Source organism: Battus philenor, unplaced genomic scaffold (genome assembly GCF_028537555.1).
Source record: "Battus philenor isolate CCGP_79_NKW_IND1 unplaced genomic scaffold, ilBatPhil1.0.hap1 SCAF_12, whole genome shotgun sequence".
NCBI lineage: Eukaryota > Metazoa > Arthropoda > Insecta > Lepidoptera > Papilionidae > Battus > Battus philenor.
In genome coordinates this window covers 7,753,623-7,773,904 of record NW_027181674.1, presented here as the reverse complement: position 1 = coordinate 7,773,904, position 20,282 = coordinate 7,753,623, and the positions used below count along the sequence as shown (strand labels likewise).

The window sequence follows — 20,282 nt, the reverse complement described above, 5'->3', positions numbered from 1 at the left end:
AAATAAAAGTACCATTAAACGCATAAACTTGCTGAATGTTTGTTTTTCTTTTTATTTCATGTAATAAAATAGATAAAATAGTGTATCATGTTTTTCGACGACCTGATTTCGAAATTTGTAATATCCTTCAATATATCTAAAAATAACTTAACTATAAATGAATGTAATTAAGATACAATGTTTATTGGATATTTACGGAAATTTTCTTAGGTCTTTTAAAATATTAATAAGAATTAGTTCTTTAAAGGAGAGAATAATAATTTTCACACAAAATACATTATAAATATTAAAAGTAAAAAAATTAAAAATATTTTCTGGATTTCCTTTTCAACGAAATTACTGCTCTCTTTAAAACTAATTGTGTTTATTTGTTAGGACTAAATTTACATATGAGCTTTTTCTTTAAGCTGGCTTTCCATTCCCAAGCCGTAGTCCAGTATATTTCAACGGTCGCGTAATTTGTGGCTCGTAAATGTTCTGAAATTGGTCATCCCTTTGGTTGAGGTGAATTTATGGCCTCCTCGGTCGGTCTGTCGAAAGGGGGAATTAATAAGTCCCTTCTAATGGCAAATGTACCCTTGCCATCTATTTGAATGTTCCAGTATTGCTTCAGACCATTCATCTTAACGTGAACTTTTTTTAATTCAAGATGGTACTTATCCACATATTTTTTATATTAAAGCTTCGTACAGTAAATTTACTTACTTATGTTTCAGATTATACCCATATTTTATAGGAATTAAGGAATGTAATAACAAGTAACCTTTATATTTAGAAATTTATAAAGATAATCTTGATATTTCTACAGTCTGGCGTAACATTGAATAATGTATAATATAAAGGATATTTGTGAAAGTGATTACAAAGAAAAAATCTGAGTTTTTTTACCTCTTCTAAGATCAAGGCGCGTTAGAAATCATCGCAGACATATATTTAGGTTTAAAAGAAACCGTTACAAGAAAGCTCAATTGATTTCTAGATTTTATCGAATTAGGCTCTCCTGGCGTTCTTCTAATGACGTACACCAGAGAATATATAAATGGTCCAAAGTTCAAAACAATATTAATATGAATTAAACAAAATAGTGCATTTCGTCTTCAAAAAGTTAGCAAATCCTTTATGGGTATTGATGTCCGGATAAATAATAACCTAAAGTCTACGATATCCTATGGAGTTCTACAACATATCTTGGACCTTCCGTTCCTTAGTTTTAAATCTGAAATTAAAAGTACATTATTGAATAAATCTTACTCTAACGTTCAAGAGTTTTTAGTTTATCTGAAGTGTGAAACTTAGTATGCTAACTCATTGACATGATTGATATTACAATGTGCACGTTAAAAATAATGAAAAATTTCATTTAAAAAAAGTAACTGCTGAGCTTCTGGCCTGTCCATTTCAGCAGGTCAGTGTTTCGAGCTGGCGGTAGCTTACTACTTGTAATGTTAAAATAATCGAAGATTCTAAAGTGCATATAATTGCCTACTTGAATTAAGATACTTTGAGTTTGAATTTGAATTGAATATAATATTCTTATTTAGTGGTTTTGAAATATAGTCAATGTACGAATTCATTTAGTAAATATCAATTCAATATCCAAGTATAAGTTTTCATGGCCTAATTCTTATTTGTATTTGAACAATAAGAAGGAACGCTTTTGTATTAAAAGAACTTTCTCCTATCGTCGGAACGAGTGGTTTGTTTAACCTATTTTAAGTTGAGTGCTACTTATTTCTAGGGTCGCTGATGATTTTTTGTTAATTAATGTAGAGAAATTTTGGTTTAGGCTACGGTTTTTTAATAAGATGATGGAAAATGTCTTTCTCATTTTTATGACACATGAATTAAACTAATACACACTATATGCACTATTACATTCCGGATTAGAGAAAAATCAATCTAAGACTAGACAAACTAAATCAGTAGGCGATATATCTCAATACTATTTTATTATTGGAACCCAAAGTTCGAGAATATATATTTGTTTGTTTAATTCTGCTTTATTCAGACGACATAATTTCTGTTATGCTTAGCTGATTATAAATTAAGTTCTTAAAAACTTCGTTGACATTTGGTTATAGGTTAGAACAGAGAAACCATAATGTTTATCAAAATGCAAAGAATAAATCCGGTTGTAAATAACGTTGCTTGAACGCCTCCTTGTCTTTAGAGAAGAATAATGGTATTTTCTATTTCGTTAGGCCGGCTATGTATAGTTACGTCCGCTCGGATGGCAGCCAGCTGCGCCTGGCGCTCGTGTCGTGTTCTAGTGTCCCTCCCGTCCGGCCGTGATGTAAAATTAAGTGTTACTGGAATCGGTCTCAATTTTCTTTGAACTGTATTAGATTGATTGCATACAGCTGTTATTTTTTTAAGAAAAAACTCGTAATTATTTTATAACGTTGATTTTAATTTTTCTCTAACATTTTTTACATTCTTTTTTATGTATTTTTTATTTCTTCATCATTATCATCACAATGTTAGCAGATAGATGTCCATTGTAAGACATAGGCCTCCCATATTCAGCAACTACCCGCCACCAGAACTATATGGTTAGTCCACCTAGTAAGGGCGTACCTATGGCGCGTTTACACTAGCGGTTACTCCAGAATCTTTTAGCCCCAACAATAGTCAGTTACACCAGCGATGTACTGCACCCACTACGACGTCGTTTGAGCAATGCTTTGAGCTACTTCGACTTTAGCTCTTCTGCAGATCCCCTTATTTCTGATCCGATCAGCGGAAGTCCGTGCACGGCCTTTACCAATGTTCTCGGGGTAACTTATAGTCTCCTGGGGCCCATCATAAATGACCTCGTCTCAGAGTCATAAGTTCCCTCATATACAAAATATAGTATAGCGACGTACCTAATTATTTTGGAAGTCTAAGTTTCAGAGCTATAAATTAAAAATATTGTAAAAAACAAACAATATATAATAAATAGAAAAGAGTCAAAGTCTGTCTTTTAATAAAAATATGGTGCCAATTGTTATTGGATAAGTCTTAAATCAAATCGCTATGAAGTCCTTCTTTTCCATATTTTCGCGCTCCAAGTAAGTTATATAATCGCCGTTGAGCAAATATATGGATTTATGCGTCACCTTACTATCCTAATACGGTATAAAAATTGGCTCAAAATATTTTTGGCTCTTAGGATTCTTAAAGTTTAAAAAAGCTACTGTCTCATTAAGAAATGTAATTAATATTTTGAACACATATTTAAAGCGCAGATTTTTATACATAACATCTGCTAGAAATTTGTAAAAACTGTGTGGTACTTACTATCTGCAGTCTAAATATATTAAAATGAAAAAGCGTAATACTAATTGCTATGAAAAATAAATCTCTCCATAAGCTATGGACAAGAAACACTGATATTTTCCTAATTATACGTCTTCTTCAATGCAAAAAAAAAACATGTTAATAAAGTTCTGTTCTAGATATATTAACTTCAGACAGCTCTTAAAAAATTGTGTAATAAGTAAAGTTATTAAAATTACGTTCGTGTGATCGAATCATTAATGAAGAGATCTAAAAAGAACATAGGTCACCACAGTAGCTTGAAGAACTACTCAAAGAGAGAGAGAGGGACCACTACGAGCATTGCATGAGCATGGAGTAAGCAAGTGATATCCAGCTTTTATGTTGATACGTATTAAAATTTGTAACAACTAGGATATATCAAATTGTCGAGTTACAACGACTATACATGATTTAAAAAGGAAAATATATTTTGTATACACTAAATATTTTGAAAAAATAATAAATAAATAAATAAAACTATTCGGTTACGATAATACATAACTGATGCATTTATCACCGCTTGCATATATTGTATATGTATGAGTCAGGCAATCTGTTTTATCGCGGAGTTTTCAACAGTCATTGTGCATGAAGTCAACCGGCACAGATAAAATATAAATTTTTATATCCCAACGCCATGATCATAAAAGCCTACTCTCGCTGTGACATTTCTATTTAATGTGTATTTGAAATTATAACTTTTGTGTTAGCGAAGTGTTGAATTTAAAAAAAAATGATTTTTGATTATATTAAATTGCTATTTAAATATTGGTGAATGACTGGGTAATTTAAAACCTCCTTATATTTTTATTCCTTTTTCATACTTTTTAAAAATTATAAATTAAAAGTAATAAAGCGACAATTTTGCTTATTCGTTTGTTTTGTCAGTCAATTTTTAAGTATTATTTTACATTGACCTAGTTTTGTAAAATTATAATTAAATTAACACTAACATTTTCATTTATTTAATCCGTTTATACAGTCCATACGCTAGCCAACGTTTTTAATGATTATAAATTGCCTGAAATGTTAAAAACCGTTAAAATTAATCTGGCTTAAAATAATTTTCCCAGAATTTTTTTTGTCTTCAACAATCATATAGCTTTCGAGTATGATCGCAAAAAGATTTTATTTATGAAAACAAGATAAATATGTTTAAATCTTATTTTAACAAACAGATGATCATATCTGATATATAAGAAGCAACAAGTAATGTTACTACAAACAATCTTTGAAAGTATGAGCCATTTTTCGAAATTTGAAAATTTTTGCGAGCCGCAATTGAAGAAGCATTTAAAACGAGCAAAAGAATGTTTGTTTACAAAAATCATATTTATTGAAATTATTTGAACAGAAATACAAAATGTGTATATTGAAGTTAGAGATAATGGCCCACGTATATCATTGCACTCCTAATAATAGTTAATTAATTATGATTGGTATTTGGATTTCGCTAATTTTATGGTGGAATAATAATAATAACTATTCACACCATTAATTTAGAAAACAAAATGAATGTTGTCAGACAAACATATTAATAAATTAAATATGTGCAGTGGTGACTTGCGGCTAAACGTAGTAACGCTGGTAAAAGTAGTTTCTCAATTCGGTTTCACATAATGTGCCATTGAGTGAGTTACGTTCGAGATCGTATAAGAAATAAGAAGATCGGTAACAAGAATGAACGTAACAGACATACTCGTAGTTCAGCGGATTGGCATACATGACTACACAGAGCACTGTATATACAATAGATGGACGATGTCGTCTGTCCACGTTAGGGTAAAGTCGCCGGAAGACGCTCGATGAAGTTCGTTTTCTACCAGTCCTCTTGGAAATCGATAGGAAGGGAAGTGTTATGTGTCCTTTGCTGGGGTCGTTCTGCGTTCTAAATGATGATAAAATTATAATTGCAATTGATGTATTGTTATTCGATATACTTACTGTCCCTCACCGGCGAATTAATAAACGCCTCTTCAACCGAATGATAATAAAATTCTTAGAGTTTCCTTAGCCAACCTCAACTCAGCAAAAGGAATATTTCTACCAAATTTGAAGTCTTTCAGGTTCCAGAGGTATCGTAATGTGTCAGTACATAGGTAGAATTTATTTTAATATTTGGTATGATTATGTAAGAATATGTAAGTGAGTTTTAATAAATAATGATTAATATAAATTAATAAAAATAAAAAGAGCGAATTTCAGTTGTGAATAAAAACGTAGAAATATTTTTCTAATATATTATAACTTATTTTTTATTTCATTTAATACTGTTTATGGTGCACGTTAGAAAATCTATACGTAGTAACATAATAAGTAAAAATAATTAGCATAGTTTTTAACGTTTTTTAATTTGTCATGAAATGTTTAAAATAAAATCACGAATTTATATTAATAATAAATCTATAGCCAGTAATACTGATGTTCTCGACAAAAAAACTTATTAACAAGTATTTTAGGCCTACAAAGTTCCTTAATCTAAAATCGATTGAAACGACTGCGGACAAAGTTCTGAATAGTACCTTAAGTTGGAAACGTAAGAAAGTCGATCCTTTCGTTCGACACCTGTGTAACGTTACGCTCTGCTGATAACGCCACTAGTTCCTGGGGTTGAACATCAAATGTAAGATATATCGTATCTTTTTACTAAAAGTGTTTTAGCTCCGTGAAATGTTTTGGTCATATCTAATATCATAGTTCGTAGCAATACGTAATTTGTAATACAGGTTATAGATAAAATGCACATTTAACTTAAATATTGGCTAAATATTTTGATGTTTAAATTATAGCATTTAGGTAAGCATATATGATGTTCATATATGTTAACTTTTTGTAGGTAATATCAATAATTGTTTAGTACATTATGTTACTGTTTGTGTCTTATATCAAAGAGTAATATGAAGAGAAATAATGTATTACATAACCGTGTCATCGTTAATGACCTTGTCGCTTGTGTCACCTTAATTTTTGGTCTTCAAGAACTCTCGATTAATTTTTCTTTCATACTTTTGGGTTTACTACACTTTAAATTGTATCAAGGATGTGGGGATCCTTGACCGAACGAAAGTACGTGGATCGGATTATCAAGTTGAAATAGCACTGAGCAGGCCACAAAGCGCGCAGGAAATTTGATCACTGGGGCCTTATGATTCTGAAGTGAAGACTACCAAGCGTAGCGTAGAACGCCCATTTACAAGGTTAAACAGACGACCTTTTTAAGATAGTTAGAAGATGCTGGAAATCTATGGGGAAGGCATACGTTTAGCTGTGAACATCCTACCTCTGAAATAATGATGATGATAAAGAAACTATACTATCAAGCTATCTAAATAAACTTTGCATTAGGTTCAATTTTATATTTCGCACCGTTTAATATTTTTTTTACATTCATAGACTGTTAATTTAAAATAATAGATCCGTAGGAATAACCTCACAAAAGTTAGAGAAAACGAGCGTGGCAGATATTAAATCGGCACTGGCGCGAAGTTGTTACGAGCGTTATACTGAAGGCATTTCCTTCCTCGTCTTTTGTTTTGCAGAGAACGCCGAGATACGTAGAATAGGACCATGTAATTTAATAGACGTTAACACCGCCGCCACTAACTTTGTAAATGAGAAAATACGCAAAAGTACGCTAACCCAATGTTGTATATGTATACGCCTACATAAATCACAAACATTTCATTTTTATCTCTAAAATGGTTTAGAAATAATCTTGAAATATTACACTGCTATAGGGTTAGATGTTAAAATGTTTGTAAAAATAAAGGGTCTTTTTTAAATATTTTTCGAGTACTCGTGCTACTCTGCGCGATTGACACGTTAATAATGAGAAAACATCGCCACGGCTGAGATCGGCTAGATGCCCAGAGATAATAAAATGGACATGAAAATATAATTGTCCTATTATTAGAAAAAAAGAATAGTTTCATATTAAACTGATTTTTTGACAAAAAAGTAATGCCTTTTTATATCATGGTGATTTGAAAAAAAAAAAACAACCTATGATTGAAACAAGCTATCGTCAATATTTAAATTTTTTATCAAATTTCCGAATTTTGTTAGAATAATTCCATAAATCTTAATTTAAAATCATTTATAGCAAAATGAACTGAAGATAACATAATTTTAAATTTTTAATAAATTTTTCTATTCAATTTTCATGCAAAAAATAGATAAAATACAATTACTTAAAAGGAACTCGACACTGGCGTCCTATTTCTCTCTCGCGTGCTACAGTAATACGTTCGCCGTTCTCTTCTCTCCACAAGAGCTGCTGCTGTTACCGCCCCCTCTCCTAGCCCCACCCTTTAGTCTCCGACACCGTCGGTGCCACCAACAATGACCTCGTATTTCAGACGGAATTGCTCAAACACGGAACAGAGAAAACATAGAATAGACTTGAAATGTGTTCGTGTGTTTTATACAATATACGCTAGTAACGTACCTTAATGAACTTATGTTAGATACTATAGTCCGTTATGTAAAAAAATAAATGTAATGGATTGTCATTACACTTGTTTAGTATAGTATCGGAAGTTTCGATTATTGACTTTGAACTGAAAATTTAGACTGAACTTGTAAACTACACCGCCTCGATGATTATTATCGTGTATCTGATAAAATTTAAACCTTTTTCACAATGTTATGGAAAAAAACATGTAAAAATTCGTCTAAATATATTTATGTTTAAAGGATACATGTAATAAAAAAAAAAAACAAAGTAAGTCACTAATTATTTATAACTAAAATAGCGTGTGTATAATAACACAAAAATAATAGTTTTGTTCTAATAAAAAAATATAACAGAACTAACCTTTTAAAAGACACATCAAACCTCTTCATGGTTCAATTACCAGATGGTTAACTTTATTTTGATTAAATTGTCCGTACGATACTTGTAGATATCACTTTCAGAACTGCTTGTTTTCAAGTTTTATTTTTACTCTGTATAATTTAATGAGTACTATACACGAAAGTCCAAATACACGGCACCCGGTCTATACATTCTTTCTTAAAGTGCCTACAAAAATTAAGGGTCTTTTTTATTTATAGGCTTGACCTACATATTTTTCCGATTCCTGAGAAATACGATTCAACATTGAAATTTTACATTGAAAATATACGACGAGAAAGTTTTTAGGCATATTTTATTTCCAAAATATAGTACATGAATTTTTTATCATTCAGTGTTGGAACCCATCCATATCTTTTATTATAAAACTATATAAATGTTGGATCGATTGTACTATGCTTCTGGAAGTAACTTTAGTTTATTTAACCCTTCTTTAATTTAGAAAAAATATTATCTTACTACGTTGTCTTCTACCATCGACTATTCTTATGCAATCTAAAATTGTTAAATTAAGAAATTAATCAACTGAGGAGACTTTTAGAATCTTTATTTGTCGTATTGGTAAATATGAATAATAATGTTTGAATATTTATCAAACAACAAATCATCGATGTCACCAACGTTATTGTTAAAAATCCATTACTTAAAGAGATGGTTTACGTGTTATATTTATTTAATTTAATATGTAGATAAAAAATAAAAATGTAATGAAATAAACGTGTAAGTATAAATTAACAAAAATGTACGGCTTCGTATAGGAGAGTTCACTAAAGACAAACAGAGTAGACGTGCCGTGGCGTAGATAATACGTCCACTCAGTAAATAAAGGTACATCGAGTATTTACAGTGACATTCAATGTCAATAGAATGTTCGCTTTGTACCGACTCAGGGAACAAACAAAGGTAATCCCCACCGTCACGAGATATTCTCTGAGGGTGGGCACTGAAGTCACTCTCGGTCGGGTGAGGTTCATTGATTTTATCTTATTACCTACAAACGACTGTTGATCAGAGGTCACGTTTAATATTCCTATAAGAAGTTCATTTCTGTAAAATTACAAATTGTAAGTAAACTGTAAATTATTATATTGTATTTATAATTATTACAATGGCAAGCGCAGCGTAGGTCGTAATCCCACAAAGGGGACAAATGCCATTGTTAAGGTCGATGGTAGACGCTGGTTGTAAGTTTCTTCCAACCTGTTTTATTGAAAGTCTACGAAGGAAGCTTAAGCCCAGTGGACTGAAATGATGATGATGATGACGGAGTTACGGTTCAAGAGAATATAGGAATTCAGTGCTTAAATAAAGTAGTCGCCAAAATAATGTTAGGTCGAAATATGAAACATTTATTGCTCTTTTAAAAAATTCTTGCGAGTACCGATGGAGTACCAGTTACAATCGTCGCTCAATAAAAGTAACGTTATTATCTATAAAATGTTATTGATGATTTACTTTTAGTACAAAAAAACTACAGTATTCGTTTTAAATCCGTTGGTTTTTGAATGACACGGAAAAAACTATGTGAAACGCGAACAAAGGTTCATATTTGGTTACCATTTAATATTTTTGTTTTGAATTCAAAAAAAAAAACTAAATATGACAAATATTAAATAGTTAAAGTTTATAAATTACTTGAAATATTTCCTTGTTATATATTTAATATTAATCTCGTAGTTTCTTGGAAGACTTTATTTATAACTTAAAATTAACAAACTTCGTCTACTGTATTTTATTTGTAATGTAATTGTTAAGTAAATTTACTTCTAAAAAACTTACCTCAAAGTACATATTATATATAACGTTAGCAGTGAAATTTTTAAAATAATGCGTTTTTTATTAAATTATCGAATTTGTAAAACATTTTAATTAGCGTTTGAAAACATTTTTCAAACAGACTGGCAAATGAGGTGCTATTTGCAAGGCGAGGATGGTAATGTCAGCTAGCCAGTATATTTCCCTGATAAGCGTCCCGCCGACGTCTAGGCTGAGTTCGTTCGCTTATTTCATTAGTCGTTTGCTTTGACTTGAACTTAAGTTAACGTAATAGACAATTTTCAATTGGATTGTCTTTCTTATTATGTAACAATCCGGAGTTATTGTGTTATTGCTACGTAATTGTAAACAATAGACTTAGTTATTGAACAATCAAATCTACCACATTAACATAAGCGTTATAATGTTTTTTTTATATATATATATTTATAACGAGTGTTTGTTGAAACGGACCCTGTAATTTGTTGTGCTTTTCTGTCCTTTCCGATTAGAGCAGTACGTCCAAGCACAAGTTTATCGTGATTTAAAATACAGGGGTAAGCTTAAAGGCGATAAAATTTCTTTCTTTTATATCAAAAATTTATTGGACGGAATTTCTTTCATTTTCCCCGTTGATGGTATTTCTGATGAAAAACATGAAGCGATGTATTTCATAGTTATTTTCACGGTAAGTTTTTTTAAATAATTCATGGCGTATTGGCAGTGGTAGAATTAAGAACTTACGTTCGTAAATCGCTAGTACGACTCCTAGTAGGTACGAACTTTGTATGAATGATAATATATTACTACAAGCACACCATCATAATCGGTTTACCATAGAACTAAAAATCTGAATAAAACGTCACGTTCATCAATCCGCATTGGGATCGTGTAATGGGGACTTTGTTCTACCAGAGAAGGGCTTTGTCCCTTTCTACAAAGAGAATATTAAAATTATAATATAATAGTTTCCAATAATTAAAATATATCGACAAAAAGAACTTGCATTAAAATTTTTCAAATAAAAAACAGATTTTTGGATTGTACATTACATTTTTACTAGTGGAGAATATCTAAAAATGTGTTTTGAATTTTATTAAAAGTATATTTTCATATTTTTGCTTTTACGCTGTAAGGTCTCCGGTGTAAATTGTGCTGGATATTCGAACCGACATCGTTAGCGCTGCACAAAGGTTTCCCCAGGGCCAGGTCGGGCTGGGACGCGACGGCTACCTTCATAAATCTTTTCCTCCGGCTTCCCGCAACTAACAAGCCAACGGCGTACTTTCAACTTGTGTCAATTGGATCCCTCCACTAGTAAATAACAGTGAAAACTTTCATAATAACACGGCCCAAAATGTATTAAAGTACTCAGCCTTACTAACTAATCGAACTTCTAATTAAGTCGGAAGGTAACAAAATTTTAGATAATATCTGTAAACTTTGTACAAAATAATCTCTATTTACTTGTTGTGAGCATTACAATAAAATTGCTATTGTTTGATTTAAATATTAATGCTGTTAAAACACGCAATACATTTTAAAGTTCATTATATTTGATGATTAAGATACTTCCCCTATTCGTCGCAGGGAATGATAGTTTACTGACGATGTTTTTTCAACGTTTTATAATTTTCGTTATTAATATTCGTGAGCACGTATGGCCTTGCAGTAAGTAATTCACAACTTGATTAACGCTGGTTACGGAATGTTCTGAAGAATTATACTGATTGATGACAGTGTCTTTTTTATTTTACGTTAATATGTTGACTGTGGTCTCTATGTGGTATGACGTCCACCCACAAGGTGACAGAAGGCTTTGTTGTCTTCAAAAGACGCTGGATAAAGACCGCCGTCAACCTACGGCTGTCTTCCTACGACTGAAATGATGATAATGATATATACCGCCTGAAAAGTTGACAACTATCCGCTGCACTTTTGATGAGTAAAGTTTTAGTACCATTACGTTGCGAGGCTAGGTGACGTCAGCAGCTTTTAAAAACAGACTTTAATGAACTAAAAGAACAGAATTTAAAAGATATGTTAAAAGTAAGTAAGTAATACAGTACCAATTCTCCTGGTGTGTCGGTTTTTGAAAAGCCACGATACAGAAAAACCTACACATTTATCTACGTCAGTAAATACGAGCGTAGTTATTTAAATCCTTTAATGTCTTTCTAGTGTAAAAAAGTTAAGATCACTATTATGTATATCATAGTTTGTATAAATTATTAAATCAAAAAGAAAGTAATTTACCTTTCAAGGAAGTGAATTTTTTGCTTGAGAGGTAAATTTCATTGGACGATTTCAATTACCAAGTTCAATCTTTATGCAATTCAAAAAAAAATATTTAACTTGAACTTTCACTAATAGTAAACTTACGTTATTAAGAAGGCATCGAATTTTTAATAGTTGACAATGATGAGAAGAAAAATATTTTGTCATGTTGTATTCAGCTGCCTGACGGATATTAACGAATATGTACGGTCAAACGATCAATCAATCTCGGTAAAAGTTTTTCTTTTAACTCTGAGGCCTTTTAGAAAAAACTTTCTAGTTTTAGAAACTGGGGGTAAAATGTTATATTGAAATACTACCATTCATTAATGGCGTCCATGTATTCAATATTTGAAATAAAAAATATACGACCATAAATTCCTTTCAGTGGTAGTTTGTCGGCTGTGCTAGGAAAGGTTTCTTGGAAAAAAACTTATCAATTTTTAGCAACAGAAGGATAAACATTTGTGGATGTTTAGATTAACATTAAAACTAATTACTTTGAAGTTTCGTTTAACCAAACGAGTCTTATATTTAAATAGATATTAAACTTTGATTTGGCACATTTTTATGATCGCACAGGAAGGAAGGGTGTTATACTTATACGAGTACAGTACAGTAATAAAGCATGATATATACGAGTACAACAAAATGCAGTATTCTATGCCTCAGTATTTTGTTGTAATAACGCGATAATATTTCAAATGATTTTCTTTGTGCCATCTTCATAGGTTTTTGTTTACTTTTTATAATTTTTATTAAAATCCAACAAAGTAGATCTCAGTGTCGAATAAAAAATATATTTTTGGTTATAATTTAGTTTAAAAATAACAACATTTGTCTTATTCAATTTTGTATTATATTAATAACGATAAATAATTTCGCCTTTATGAATGGTTATCGGGAAGTAAAATAAAAACAGTTGAATTCTACTTTGTTATGTAAAGGAAACTAAAAATCTGAACGGGTTCCCAGGCTTAATGAGTAAAGCGAATTGATTATTTAACAGCGCGAAGATTCATGTCATCTTCATCATCACGTCAGCCGATAAACGCCCTCTGCAAGGAATAGGTGTCCCCCGAAAATCGCCCCTTAACTATACCTTTAGTTCGCCTAGTGGGGGGCCTAGCTACGCCGCGTCTAGCGGCTTGTGGTCGCCATTCGAGAACCTTTCGGCCCTGAAGGCCGACGGTTGCACGAGCAAAGTGCCCCGCCTAACACATTTTGTCGAGCTACGTCGAAAAATTTCGCGTTTTTAAGATTCATGAATATGACCTAAATAAATCAACAATATTTGATAAAAACAATAGGCAAATTTTAACGATAAGCGTAAATTAGGTCAAAATGTAATCAAACTATTTTTTGTTTCAGTGTCGATGGCGAAGTATTTTTGCTCTGGGAACTGGAAGCTGTATCTTACTTTACTGGCGGATAAAGTTTAAAGGAAATCCATCGCCCTTTGCTACTGCAGATAATCCAACAGCCAGAGATCCTTCCTTTTTTACACGTCTCTACACTTTTGCTTACCTACCGGTGTTTAATTTTTTTCTTCTTCTGTACCCATTTCATTTGAGTTTTGACTGGTCTATGGATTCTATACCACGTATAACATCAATTACTGATCCAAGAAACATTTTTTCTGTGATTTTTTATCTGTTTTTTTCTAAATTAATATGGAGAGCGTTTTTTATGCAAATAAAAATGTTTTATGAAAGAAAGCTTAAATATTACAAAAAGCCAGGAGTAAAGAGTAAGTCAAAATGGAATTACAATTATAAAAAATCAACAAAAGTTCTTGAAACAGAGAGAAGAAATGTAATACCGAACAAAGACGTCTCCACTAAAACTAGTATTTGCCCTTGCAACGGATGCAAACATTCATTTGCGGTGGAACATACGACTGTATGCCGTATCGTAAATAATAACAACACAATGATGCACAACTCTACCTGCGTATGTGCAAAACCACAGGAAAAAGTGAAGATACAGCCACCTAAAAAGAACACCAATAAGACGCCGCAAGCAGCTATTATATTATTTATAGCATTTATGGTGCTCCCATTCGTGCCAGCTAGTAATATTCTATTCTATGTAGGTTTTGTTGTGGCAGAGCGTGTGCTTTATATTCCCAGTGTTGGATTTTGTTTATTGCTCGGCCTCGGCGCAGGTGCTCTGACGAGAAACTGGAACTGGAATGAAGTTCGATTCAGAGTATTTATGTTTGCTCTGTTGGCCACTTTATTGACAATGTGCGGATGTACTCTGCGCAGGAATTTAGATTGGTATGACGAAGAGAGTCTGTTTAGAAGTGCATTGCACATAAATCCCCCGAAAGGTAAGTTTTGTTTTAATTTTTACTAAGTTATAATTTTTTTCTAAATTGTCCCTAACATATCGGTGGAAATGAAAAACAACATTTACCAAACGATTTTATAAGCATTGTCTTTTTATTATTGTTCTTGTATGTTAGAAAATACCCTAACACCTAATTTTGTTATAAAAACGTATTTACATAAAGAAGGCTGGTAAAATATTCTTAAAGATTAAACAAACTAAAATTGATATTGATATTTTAATCAAGAAAATTACTAACAAATAAAATATATTTCTCACAACAAAGATTCATTAATCATTTGGGAAATCACGACTCGAGTTGAAAACTTTTAAATTATTACAATTTGCAATGTTTTTGTGGCAAAACAAAACGAGTTCAAGCCGTAATATAAAGTTAGCGTGGCTGTTATTTTACTCTGTACCTTCCTCAAAAGTTTGTTCGAGCACTTCTACGCTCTGTTTAAAATAAGACACAATTAATTTGTTTGAGAGACAGCTACAAACTACCTGTCCGCGACGCGTCAGTTCGTCAAAGCTGAAAAGAGACTGTCGTCGTGACTGTGGCAAGGTCTACTGAGTGCCTTCTCGAGAGCTTTTAATGTATTCACTGTTTCCACTCACAGTAAGATTCTTGACCTTTCTAGGACGCCATTAAACATGCATGTGTATAGTACCCCAAGGGAGGCCGCCTCGGGCCTGTGTTCACATTACAAACTTTTGCGCAAAGGGAAAAGTTTTACCTGATGGTTCTCATTTTACCTCAGCTCTCGACCCGACTCAGAAAGGCATTTCATATTATTTTATTACGTTCTAAAGTAGGTGTAAACAAAAGTGTTTTGTAAAAATTATTTAAATATTTATGAAGTGTTTAATTGAGTTACTTTTGATTAAATTATTCTAGATTCTTTTTATTCATAAATCTATTCATATGAAAATTTAAAAAACTTAAAATCTCTCTTATTTGACAATATAAATGAAAATTAATAACTATCGCAAAATTAAATATTGTTTAATTTTTTTAACATAATTTACTGTGATACAATTAAAACATTAACAAACTTGTTACAATTATAAACGAGCTTAGTTGGGAATAATCTTTTTATAGAAATTTTTCGTTTTCACCTCGCACTAAAAGCTAATTGGATCCAATTTGTCCCAATGGGATATTCGAAACAGACCAATCACAAGCTGTCCTTGCTACAAATTGGTTAGGGTACAGATAGTGGAGTGTAATCAGTCGAGTCTGCCGTTTTATCGAATTCAACTTTTGTTGCGATAACGAAGGTATTGGATCTACAAGTGATTGAGTCATCGTTAACATGGCATGTATATTATGTTACATTTAATCGAATAACTCCAAAAAGCAACGTTACATAAAAACTATTTAATCTCATGTTATTTCTTGGCGACTTACTAATTAGGAACTAAAAATTAGTAATGATCGCAATATTTTACTTAAATTATATTAACAAAGCAGTAACGTTTTTCATTTTTATCGTTATAATGAAACACAGTACAAACTTGTAAAAACAATCTTCTATAGTTATATACAGATTAATTGGTTATAGATGTGGTTTAAAGTTGTGAATGTATAGTTCATTTGCTGTCAATTAAAGCATTGTATCCCCTATCTAAAAACCAATGGCTATAGATATAGTAAACATTTTAACTCAAACGTAGTAATACTGAAATTTAAAATAATTTATATTTCCTTTCTGTCCCTACAGACTTTAAGCTGTCAATTATTAGTATCCTGTCGTATTCCAAAAAAGACGAAAATAATGTTATATATTTCAGACTGATCACTTTATTCAACCAAAGTGATTGGAAATAGGTATTGTAAAAGCTTTATAACTTTTTGTTAAGAAATTCATTCACCCTTTTAAAACTATTAACTTACATAGATAAATTTTTGATAAATTGTTATCAAAATTGGTTTATCATGATATTAATGGTGTAATTCAGATAGAAGATAGTGCTAAGAAATAAGACGAATACGAGCAGTGGTGGCCCTGCAGTCGAGGGCTGAGACTTGCGACCGTAGGTCGTGGCTTAGTGAAGTGTCTCACCAATAATTTTCAGAAGATGGGCAGTACCATTCTCCGCGTACCATAATACTTCGCTGCGATTGCTAACTTGCCTGCGCAGCGTGGTGATTATAATAAATCAACCAATAGATATAATCTGGAGAGGGCTTTCCCTTGCATTAGGCATCTATAAGCTGAAACTACGACTAAGAAACAGTTGTTAGGTTGCCTAGATACTTAATACATTTAAATACACCTCTTCCTAAATATCTGTATGAAAGACAATTATATTATCTAAAAAGTGTCATGTATATAGGTAGTGAATATCTTTGGCCTTGAATTCTAATGGTCTACTATAATTTCAATGTTCAGATTTACTTGACAGCATTTATGTCTGTCCTGATCAGAATACTTTAGGAAGCATTCGTTATTACATGAGCCATTTACATTAACAAATTTCAGACGAAATTCATTTTGTTTGCTCAGTGCTAAAACATTTAAAAGTATATTTCTCATCTTGATATTGACTTGTTTTGTACAAGTACAATGACACAAAAACATCTTTACTACGAAATATTTTGATAGCATTAAGCGTTAGGAAAAGCCGTAATTTTTATTTGTTACAGTTGTTGGACAGGCGTTTTATCACAGCTCTGAATAAATTTTTATTTACTTGGTATTTAAAATTTTTCTTAAATATTCCAATAGTCATGTGCTATATTTTTTACATTAATATGTGTTTTTATATTTATCCGTAGAAACTTGTATTTTTCAAACTTTCTATATTTTGAATTTTGTCTAATTTCAACTAGCCAAATTGTTTTTCGCTTATGAGCTTACATTAAGTATAAATTAAATTAATAAAAAATACATATAAATATAAACAAAAAATAGCTAACATTCTTGGTTAGGATATTACAAATTTTAAAACATTTTCGTCGGAGTGGTTTTTCATCTCTCGCCGTATTGGATTTAGAAGATTTCAGAAGAGAATAAGAATATTCCTAACGAGCAATTAACACCAATTCATGAATTATAACATCAAGCGCCAGTCTAAGAATTTCTTTTACACGCATAACGAATACAATTTAGAAAGTTGTATACTATGCTTCTACAATATATCTTGCTCATAATAGATAATGTCTGTTGTATTAATGTCATAAATTATAGATTATGTTATAAAATAAGGATATTTTATTAAAGATACTCCAAAATACAAAGTGAAATCTCTGGTTTCAAAGACCTTTTAGAATATTTGAGGTAAAATATTGCATTTTAGCACATTACATTATTATTCTGTTTATTTTAGCATACGGCAATCTAGGCAGCGTTCTGACCACACAGGGGAGGCTTGAAGAGGCGGAAGTTGCTTTCGAGAGAGCTCTGAAATACAGGCCAAACATGGCTGATGTGCACTATAATTTGTAAGTACATTACAAAATTTTATGCATTCTTATTTTCATAAAGTAGAATAAGATAAATTTATCAACGAAAATATTTTAGTTCTCAATTTACAATTTTGATTTGATTTTGGTTTTTCATATAAAGTAAAATTAATTTAATTATTAGGATCAATATTTTTTATTTGATCAAAATAAATATAATATCATAAATTTTGTAAATAAAGCACAGTAGTTATATGTACGTAAGTGTCCATCAAATAAAAAGAAATCCTTATTTTATTTGAAAACAGAAAATATTTGCATATAAAATTGTTTTGTCAGCATTAGCTCTCTTCGGGAAATAAATAACTTGGGATTCCCCTGTTAGAATTACGAAACAATCAATAGGCACGCAACACGACTGGCTGTCCCATTAATTCGCCGAGGCACCGAGTTCTTGAATTAATCGGGTGCGCTCCTCTCTATCCCGCCACCTAAGCGTCGGGTTTCCGTGCAGTTTCACAAATTAACGTCAAGCTATCCATTCCTATAATGTAAAATTCCTTTGAAAATTCGTTTGTGAGCGTCTGAAAACGTGTTTCTTTATAAAACACTTACTGTTTTTACATTAGTTATCAAAATGTAAAAACAGCAAAAATAAACACTTTCTTATTTAATTAAATTAATTAATTTATTATTATTTTATTACTTTTTACTACACTTGTCCAAAAAAAAAATACTTAGATGCATAATAACTAAAAAGTAAATAAAGTGAGTGGTTTTAATACAAGGCAATTTCGTTCAGATACCATATTATTGAAATAAAAAGATTAAGAAGGGTATTAAGACGTTTGACGTATTAAGACAAACCAAAGAAAAAATATTAGATTTTATCATATTTTAAGTAACAATCATATTTTAAGTAGTTAGGGGCTTAAATTTAATATAGTAAATATTTATTCGTACCCTTTTTATTAATATTCTTTAGTAACTAATGGCGTACCGAGCAACAAACTTGAACAAACATAGTTTGCGGTCGAAATAGCTTCGGCGATATATATTAATACCGTTAGCCCCTAATTTGTTACCTAATTTATTTTTGGGCATAACGCCACTGTAGGGTAATTTCCTAGAATAATTAAATTTACCATGGAATTGAATTTTACGTTAGCAATTTTAGTAAATAAGTGTAGAGATAGTGGAGTGCTCCAATTAATAATAATAAATTCCGCAAAACACAATTAATTCGACCGATGCTTACTATGTCATTGTCGCACTGACGTTTTTATGTCATTCTTATTACTTATAAGTTTATGACATATGTGGGGTTGCCCACATCACTCCCCTCCAAAGACCGTTTCATGGGCGGTAAAAAATGTACATTCACTCTGCGCTCTGATCTAGTCTGCCTGAGTTCTTTATTTTGTCTTTCGTCTTCCTGGGTGGGAGTTTCTTGTAATGTGTATGCCGGTTTCAGGCGATCTATGGATACAGTGGTGGTCTTTTCATTCATAATTATCTTAAAAACTCTTTCTGTCCTCTCGATTACAGGATGTGGACCGGAGTATGCTGGAAGAACAGCTCCTCGTACCGTGTCGTCTCTTACGTAGACATGAGTTGTGTTTGCCAGATCTTTAAAAACGAAGACTTTGTTTTTACAATGTCTCGATGTCGGCACCGGCTGCAACTGCTGTATTAGTTTTCTTAAGCTTGCAGTGAAGTCTGTTAGATCTGTTGTGGTGTTCGTTTGCGACTGGAATAATTCTCCTGGCAGTCTGGGCGTTTCTCCATATACAAGTTCAGCAGATGATTGGAGATCTTCTTTAAATGCACTTCTGATTACAAGTAGCACTAAGGGCAGTGACTCAGTCCAACTGTGGTGTAAGTGGCACACAATGGCTGCTTTTAACTGTCGATGGAATCTTTCCACTAGACCATTACAGGCAGGATGGTATGCTGTAGTACGCCGATGTTGAAAACCAGCCATTTCAGGGAAGTATTTGAATAGGGCAGATTCGAATTGTCTACCGCGGTCTGTGACTTTGAGCGGAGGACATCCGAATCTCGATATCCATCCACTGATGAGCGCTTTGGCTACAGTCTCCGCGGTTATATCTTTGACGGGGACAGCTTCAGGCCATCTTGTAAATCTATCTATGACGGTAAGGCAATAGCGGTATTCACGCGAAGGAAGGAGCGGTCCGATTATATGCACGTGAATCTGCGAGAATCTGGCTTTAGGCAATTTGAAGGTACCAGGGGCAGATGACACATGCCGAGACATTTTAGCTTGTTGACAAGGAATGCAAGCTTTAGACCAATTTCTGCAGTTCTTTCGCATGTTAGGCT

General features: G+C 32.1%; 1 protein-coding gene across 1 annotated transcript in view; it reads left to right on the top strand.

Annotated features, from left to right (window-relative positions):
• The window catches only part of Tmtc2 (Transmembrane O-mannosyltransferase targeting cadherins 2), a 48,402-nt gene that overhangs the window by 14,136 nt on the left and 13,984 nt on the right, over positions 1-20,282 (top strand). The window contains exons 4-5 of the mRNA XM_068776387.1: positions 13,562-14,525; positions 17,861-17,975. Coding sequence (XP_068632488.1) covers positions 13,562-14,525; positions 17,861-17,975 — 1,079 coding nt within the window. The remainder of the gene's footprint in view (positions 1-13,561; positions 14,526-17,860; positions 17,976-20,282) is intronic.